The sequence below is a fragment of the Vicia villosa genome, linkage group LG5 (genome assembly GCF_029867415.1).
Source record: "Vicia villosa cultivar HV-30 ecotype Madison, WI linkage group LG5, Vvil1.0, whole genome shotgun sequence".
NCBI classification, from domain to species: Eukaryota; Viridiplantae; Streptophyta; class Magnoliopsida; order Fabales; family Fabaceae; genus Vicia; species Vicia villosa.
This window is the reverse complement of record NC_081184.1, coordinates 18,615,372-18,624,556: the sequence shown is the minus strand read 5'-3', so window position 1 is coordinate 18,624,556 and position 9,185 is coordinate 18,615,372. Positions and strand designations below refer to the sequence as shown.

At 35.5% G+C, this 9,185-nt stretch overlaps 1 protein-coding gene across 1 annotated transcript; it reads right to left on the bottom strand.

Annotated features, from left to right (window-relative positions):
* Positions 1 to 5,788: 5,788 nt before the first annotated feature.
* LOC131604318 (uncharacterized) lies at positions 5,789 to 6,838 on the bottom strand. The gene has a single exon (XM_058876766.1). It carries the CDS (start codon positions 6,836 to 6,838, stop codon positions 5,789 to 5,791), a length of 1,050 nt encoding a protein of 349 aa, XP_058732749.1.
* Positions 6,839 to 9,185: the final 2,347 nt, after the last annotated feature.

Genomic DNA, 9,185 nt, shown 5'->3' with positions numbered 1-9,185 from the left:
ACAAAAAGCGAGCTGAGGCTGAGAAAGTTCTTGGTTAAGAAGAATCAGATCGAAGGTCTTATTGAAAAGGATCGTTTCCATGGAGTTCCTCCTAAAATCAGGGTTTCATCCTCTCCAAGGCAAAGCTCTAATTAAAGGATACAATCCTCAGATTCATCAGGGTTCAATTAGGGTTTTTAACCAAAGTCAACCCTGTTGACTTTTTGGTCAAAATTTAATCAGGAGGTGGTTTTGAGTGTGAAATGTGGTTGCCTTGAAGAAATATTCATTGAAGCTTCGTTGGTTGAAAATTGATTGAGAATTAGATCGGGAATTGATTAATCGAGAAATTCATCTGCAATTAGGAAAGTCAGGAAAAGTTGACTTTTTGGTCAAGATCAAAGTCAACTGTCAAATATTGACTTTTGGTGGAAATCGGTCAAAGAAAATCAAAGAAATAAATAAAATCAAGAAAGTGTCAAAGTTACCAAAAATGGAAATTAGTTGAAAATGGAACTTGCCATAAATAGAAAGTTTCACACTTAGAAATTTTTTTGGAGGATTGGAAATTGGTTGGACAGCTGACTTCATGGTTGATTTACACGTATTTCAAGGCTCCATTTCAAAAAATTCACAACATCAAAAATGCCCTACTCATGGCCCTCTACAATTTTTTTAGTTAGGAAGATTTTCATTAGAAGTCTAAATCATGAGATAATAAAGTGTGAAGATTGAAGAAATTCATTTGTGCATGTCATGGGGCTAGGCAGGATCTCTAAGTCATGCGCAACATTTTCACAAGCAAGTGGTGTGCCATATTCAAGGCACGTTTTAGAGGATTGAAAGCATGCTATGAATCCAAACAAGACATAAATCGTTTCCCCTCCACGTATTCTATTCAACAAGACAATAATCAAGCCAATTGGGGGTTTATTGAGAAAATTGTGAGGGCTCAAAGTCATGCCCTTGCAAAGTCACGCTTTGCCAAAGATATGGACCAAAAGCTGGGGCACGCGTAAGAAAATGATCAAACAGGTTGCGTGTCGTATGTAAAGTCAGTTTTAGAGAGTTGTGAATGTCCATTTGAATCAATATCAATTCAACCTTGTTCTCTTACATGTCCTCTTCCCAATGGTCGAAGAACCATGCCCATTGAATATGTGATGAGTGAGATAGCAAGCCTCAAAGTCATGGGCACGAAAACTACATGTGGGCTAGAGCTGGGCAGGTCACGCGCGTAGGAAAGACACCAGGATACATCACCATGTTTCCAACAATCTTTGAAGGTGTTGTATACCTCATCCCCCAATATTTCCAACATCAATCATGTTTAACCATGCACTCTCTTTCATTTGATCACGAGTTTGTGCGAACCGGAGGCTTATGCATCAAGTTACATTAGCGTAAAGTTCACTACTTGGAGTTGTTAAAGTGCCAGACATGAGCTTGATTTTGCTGTAGCATACACGTAAGCATATATCACAATTGCCAAACTTGTTTGCTAAGTTTATGGAAAATGATATCCTACATGAACCTCATGCATGAACTCCATATACATCCATGCATGATTCTGAAAACGAAAAAAGCATAAGGAGAGTTTGCCCTATTCATACAAAACTTGCTTGTTAAGTATTGTGAAAAGATCTGATGGACACAACCCCACAATACACTCATGCACGCATACTGAATACACAAAAAGGCATGGGAACAGTTTACTACAAATACACCAGCATGTGTTAAGTTTGAGGGAAATTACACAATACAACACACCTCACCATACACTCCATGAGCCACACAACCTTACCACATCCATAAACCCTTTCTCTCTAAGTTATGAGAATTAATCCACTAGACTTACACCACACCATAACATAATGCATCCCATATTCACTATAAAACACTCAACCTCACTCTCATTACACACACACTTCACTTTTTCTTTTTCCAGTTTCATATATCACCTTCACTCTTCTCTCCCTCTCATCTTCATCACTGTAACAAACTCCACCAACTACCATAACTGAATCGTAACAACTACCACCTTCACCTCTTCTTCTCTCATCTCCACCGCCAAGAACCTCCACCAACTACCATAACTGAATCATAATAACCACAACAATCTCCTCTCTCCCGTCACCACCTTCACCTCCACCTCACAACTACCTTCACCTGCAACTTCAACAACCTCCATCTATATTCATCACTAACATCTTCAATATTGTTCAAGATTCGACCTCCGCCATCAATGGAAGTTACGTAGTGCGATCTTCTCTCTGTTCCAAACAATTCTGTTTCCGGATTGAGGTTGGTTCACCTGAGTTTATTTCTCAGGATATATGAGATCTTTCAGGATTCATCATCATCATCATCGAGTTTCAGGAATCATGGGAAGCGTTTGTTACTCATCACTGACTTCAAGGTTCAAGGCATTGGATCGCAGCTCGTAGAATTCTTCGTATAACTTTGAATCAAGAACTCTTTCAGGTTAGATTCTCATACTTCCTCAGTATCTTAGGTCACGTGTAGTAATTCATGCATTCGGTGTTGCAAGTATGAGAGTTCTCTTTGATTCTTGAGTTTACTTTTTTGATTATACGAAACATGTTGTTGTTTCACTGTTTGAATCTCGTGGAGGAATTCTATGTTTAATTGTGGACACAGTGATGTGATTAGTGAAAAGTTTTGGTTAAGTTTAAGTTGTGATAGTTTTTAGGGCGCGGTTTGGTTTGAATGATAGGGAGAGAATCAATGAAAACTAGGATCAGATTTGGATTCTTCGCGCAAAATCGAGTCAGGCAGTACCAGCCTTTTAGTTTTCTGGGCGTTTTCACGTAGCTCCGGCGGTGATGTTGGCCGGAGAAGACGACCGGAGCCCTAGCTCTGGCGTCTGGCCCTTTTGGCGTTTTCAATCACATGCCCTGCGTGGCACTCTTCCATTCGTCCTCTTTCCCACTCTCTTTCTATTTTGTCTTTTATTAAATGATTGGAAAATGATGTGTTGCATTCTGGTTGGCCCTGGCTATTATTTCGTTTTATTTGACTTAAATGAATTGGCCCCAATTGATTCCATGTTGTGCTACGTTACGTTGCTGATCAAAAATCAGATAATAATAATACACATGCTAAATAATTGAACATAAAAAGAATAAAATGAGATAATTGGTAAGAGGCTTGGGCCACGCTCCACTTTCATCTTTGGGCCTAGCGCGTTTTGCTTCATATACCCCCAGGAAATAGGCCCATGCGCCAGTAAAACTAGACAGTAGTTCATTTCACTTTGCTAACTCACCCCCTGTGCATTTTTGTTGATTGTTTTGTTTTCTTTCTTTAATTTTGCTTAGTAAATCATTTTCCACTTAAATAAAAAATGGTAAAAAATTAGTTTCTAACCAATTAGTATTTTTAGAATTTTATAGATTTTATTTTAGAATTTAATTGATTTGTTTGCCATTTTTCTTTAATTTTTGAGGTAAGGGGGGTTTCCATGCTATTATTCTTGATATGAGTTTAGGTATAATGATATGATTTGGGGTTTTGGGGATTTGTCGTTATGAGATAATTTTGATGATTGTTGATTTTTGATTTATGAATTCTATGTTGTTATGATGATTGTTGTTGGAATGATAATTGGTTGCAATTGTTGTTATGAGATTGTATGATTATGAAGTGTATGATATAAATGTGTTGTTGTTGTTGCGTGTTCGCGTGTCAGAGTCGGAATGAAGTTACGAACAATTTTGAAAAGGAATTTTGTTCTTGAAATTGCTAGAATTGAAATGTTAAGGTTTGGATTTGGATTCAAAACTTTTGTGCTAGAAATCATGTTTTAAGGTTCCTAATTGTTGATACATGATAGATATAGGTTGTTATGTATTTAATTTGTATTATTGTGATATTTAGATGAGATTTTGAGGGGATTTGAGTGGGAACCCGAGAGCGGTTCGCAGGAAAAATGCAGGATTTTTATAAAACTTCAAAAATTCATAACTTGAGTTTCGGGTGTCCGTTTGACTCACTGTTCGAACCTGGAGAAACCTAATACAGTGTACTTTATTGTAAAAATGGTTTCAAGTCCTAGAATTAAATTTAAATAAGGTCTAATGTGCTTTTAAGGTATCAGTGTAAAATGTCGGTGTCGGGTTTGTTGAAATACTTTGAAAAATCATAACTTTTGTTCCGTGTGTCCGACTCGCGCGCCATTCGAATCGTTGGAAAGTTGGTTTCGTGTACTTTCTGTTAAAATTATTTTCAATACCGGAATTCTAATAATTCGATGCATTATATGTGTTTCTGTATATGTTACGATGTGTTGAACTGTTAAATGTTGAGTTTGTTTGTGCGAATGTGTGTTGTAGCTTTGGATTATGATTGCTGCAGGTTTTGACATGTATATGTGATGTGTTGGACAGTTGTGGTATGATGTAGTGACTGTATGATAGTCATATGAATTCGTAGTGGTTGTATGTTGTTGTTGAATGCATATTATCTATTATGAATGTGCATATTGTGTTGTGGTAATTCTTTGTGAATTACGGTAAGTGTGTGGCTTACGTGTGATCAGGAGGATCGTGTGATATGCATATTATCTATTATGAATATGCATATTGTGTTGTGGTAATACTTTGTGAATTACGGTTGGTGTGTGGCTTACGTGTGATCAAGAGGATCGTGTGATATGCATGTTGTTATTTGTGATTATGCATATTGTGTTGATTGTGCATTGCATAACACAGCATTGAGACTGCTAGGTGAAAATCTATGGTAGATGCCTAGTAGGTCCGGACTCAATTGTGGAGTCGTGGTGGAGATAATTCGTTGCTCAGTGGAGTGTATGCAAATTATCTGGATTCTTTTAGGAATCAGGTTCGATTGAATGAACCATGAATTGGTGCGGTCATGAAATAGGGATCGTACTTGACCATGAAACAGGGGTCGTGGGTGTGATCATGAAATAGGGGTCACACTGGACCATGAAAAAGGGGTCGAGAGTTCCGACGGGAACTGTGGTCATGAATCAAGATGTTTTTGTATCATATGCATTGTGTCAAGTCATTGAGTCACATTGCATTGTCATTATTATTATTATTATATGTTTGTTGAGTTGTGATTGGGAGGGACATGTGTGTCGTGATATGTGCATTGTGGATTTGCATTAATGAATGGATCTGTGATGACTTATTTATGATATTGTGAATGATGCGTTAATTTATACTGTGATGAATGTTTGAATAAACGAAGTTTGTATATGCAGTGTGATGTTATGTGAACATGAACCACGACCTGTGTGTTATTATATTTGTTCCTATATCTTTTGTAATGGTATGTGAGTACTCACCCTTTCTGCTGATATTTCCCCTACCATGGGAAATGGGCGGGTACTCAAGAATAGCAGTGGAAGTCCAGGATAGCATTATGGAAGTCTTCTGTGTTGTTAGTTCGAGTCGCTCTGATATGTAACACGGGATGTTTTTGGGGATTATTTTATTTGTTATTTTTAATTGAATTTTGTTACGTATCTATTTTTGATTCAAATATTTGAGGACCACGATTTTGTGTGGAGTTTTGGAATAAGTTGGCAATTGTGCCGTGATTATTTTCAAATAAAATAATCTTTCCGTTGTTTTTATTGATTAATGAGAAATGAATAGATGAAGTAATTGAGACTTCATATTTTGTTTGGCTTGAAATGACGTGACATTCCACTTTTGTTTGTGAACTCTGATAAATTTTTATTATTTTACCGTATTTTTATAAAATGGGAAAGTGGGGTGTTACACTAGCAATGCTTGATGCTGCTCTGGTGTAAAAACTAAACAATGAGATGTTGGTGCACTTGCTTCAATGTCACATCCTGATGTGTTGTCAGGCCTATCAGATGCAATATTGCATTGATTGCACCTTCATGCTTCCAATGATGAGGATAACCATGTTTTTTAAAACAAGTATCAATGGTGTGATTAGTTATGCCACAATGTGTGCAAACACGATTATTCTTGCCCCTGCCACCAGAAGATCTACCTCCTCTAAAGCTGCCTCTACCACGCATGTTGGAATAGGATTTAGGATGAGTATCACGATTAGTCTGAGACTGATCAGAAGAAGGAGTGGCCAAAATCTTGGACTCATCAATGGGAAAATCAACTTGTCTTTCTTGTTGCACAAGCAAGGAATATACTTTGCAAATGCTAGGGAGAGGATCCATAAGCATAATCTGTGACCTAATAGCTGTGTATTGATCATTCAGCCCTTTCAAGAAACGAATTACTTGATCACTAGCTTTGTAAGCGCGAATCTTGTTAATGGCAAGACAAGTAGTATCACATTCAAATTCAGGAATAGGTCTAAAATTATCTAGCTCTTGCCATAAAATCTTCAGTTTTGTGTAATATGAAGAAACAGAAGCATCACCTTGTTTCAATGTGCAGATTTCTTCTTGAATATCAGAAATTCTGAAAACATCGCCTTGATAAAAGCGCTCCTTAAGCTCATTCCACATATCAGCAGCATTCTCCATCCAAAGAATACTTTTAGCAATTTCATCTTCTACAACATTCTTGATCCAAGACATGATCATGGTGTTACATCTATCCCAAGCTATGGAATTTGGATCAAGATCAGAAGGACGTGGTAAAACACCATTGATGAAATGTAGTTTGCTCTTAGAACGAAGAGCCATGGTCATGGAACGCGACCAAGAATGATGGTTGTTATTGGAAAGTAATGGTGTAACTAGAATCAACGAGGGATTTTCATTGGGATGCATGAAATAAGGGTTTAGGATATCATTTTGATAACCTTTATTGTTGTTTCTTGGAGTAGATTCACCATGATCATTGCCATTGGAGATTGAAGATGACATGATGAAAAACAGTAGAGTTGCAGAGACTGCAGAAAAAATGGATCGAAAGAAGAAGATTGAGAAAGATCGCAGCGGAAAAACGGAATCACAGGCTCATGATACCATGTGAACGTACAACAATAAGCTGAAACTCCATAACAAAATAGAGAAAAAGCTTTGAACAAAGAGAAGTTGTATGTGAAAATGTAATTCTCAAATCTTAACTATTACATATGGAGAGAGCCACTATATATAGTTAAGCTAAGTAGTTAGATTCTAACTAACTCCTCTCAACTACCTCTAACTAACTTTTGAAGTTAGTTACTACAAGGAGAGAAAACAGAAAATTACACATTATTGGTATTATAACATAGCTCATTATGTTCATTATCATTCACAATTAAATTATTGATTAACTTAACTTGTATTAAAATATTTAGTCTAAAAAAGGGAGAAAATATATTGTCACATTCGAGTGAAAAACACAACTTGCTAGAAACATAGTGATTTGCTTAACTACAAGAATTGACTAATATTCTTCCTTTTGAAAAAAAAGTTTTGAAAAGATAAAGGCTTGGATAAGAGTTTTTGAAAATCACTTGACAAAGTCAAGTTTTATTGAAAATAAAACTTGAGGTTTTAAAACAAAAAGTTTTTGAAATAGGGAGAAACTTTGAAAATTTAAGAATGAAGAGGAGATAAAGTGACTATCCTATTGCATATAATAAATGACATGAAATAAATGGTCTCGTTGTCAAGTAGGCCAAGAGAAAGTCTTTGTGTGTGCAAGTGAATTAACCATAAGATGGAGCATGAACATTGCATTTCCTTTGGATTGAGACATAAGACAATTAACAAGTAATTAATCAGAAAACCACAAATGGAGCAGATGAAATCTCAATTGTCTTAGAAGAAAGTTACAAAGTCTCAGATAAATCAGAAGATTTAGATGGTTCTAAGTCTCAAGCACCACAAAGTATCATATGGAATTAATGCCTAAAATAAACCAAAGTACCAGATGAACTCCAAGCTAAGGGAAAGTAACCAAGTCCAAAGGTCCAACTCCAAGCAAGGGATAATAACACTTAACACAAAGATACATTAAAACTTTTTAAAGTTTTATAGTTATTAGTGTTTTGATGAAAAGAAAAAGAAATCCCAAGGGGCAAAGGCAAAAAGGCAAGAAAGTAAATGACATGGAATGTAAATGGCAAGAAATTAAATGACATTAATGTAAAGAGTGTGGAAAAGTAAAGTTAGCACAATAATATAAAGTTAATGTTAGTGATGATATTTAATCAACTCATTTGGGACTAATGTTGTGCTATGTTAAGCAAACGTAGTTGGACTTATGTGGAAGCCACAACTGTTAGGGAGGTCTGTCTAGCAATTTATGTGTCATGCGTGTTAGAGAAATGACACAAAGTCATTCTCCTAAAACAATGCAACACAAGTCAAAACAGAAAGAGAAGGATATGGGAAGAGAAGAGAAAGAGAGAACAAGCACATCAAGGGATCATCTATCATCAAGATCAACCATTCTTTCTTGTTTACACACATGGGATAAACCTATCATCAATTAAAAATACTAAAGATGATCAAATGATCATATAATGATAAGTTTGAAATGAAGAAAGTTCATACAACCAAAATGCCATCCAAAGATCCATTGATCTTGATGAAGCCTTAATCACCTTAATTGACTAAGTCCATCAAAAGTCAAAAGTACAAATCATTAAGAACAACAAAATAATAATTAAACAATTTGTAATGCTTTTCTATAATGATTTAAAAAGAAAAATTAAAGAGAAAACTCAGATGAAGCATCAAAACCTCAAATAAATGGCTACAAAAATTTAAAAAAGGTCAGAAATGACTCAACATATTTTTAATAATTTTTGAGATTTTTTTAATGCATGAGAACATTTTTAAAGTAATTAAAATGAATGAAATAAGAGAAAACTGAATTAAAATATCCAAACATAAAATAAAATTGTAAAAAAATTACACAAGGTGTAAAATGATGGAAAATAATTTTGTGATTATTTTTTCTGATTTTTTGGATGAAAATTGGATTTAAAATGAATTTTAGAAAATTAAAACAAAACAAAACAAAAATAAGTAAAAGATAAAAAAAACAAGATCCGTCACATCTGAGTCAAATGCCAAAGTATGAAAGATCAAAGGATCTGATCAAAGGTGCACGGTGGTCAGCTTTTTAAAGCACGTAACAACTCAAGTTTGAATGGACCAGTGAAATTAAAATAAATGTCATGATCCAGCTGTCTGAAACCTCAAAAACATGCGTGAGGCATGTCTTCCCTCTCTGATCATCTTCTCCGATGAACTAGTCACCGAAGTTTGACAA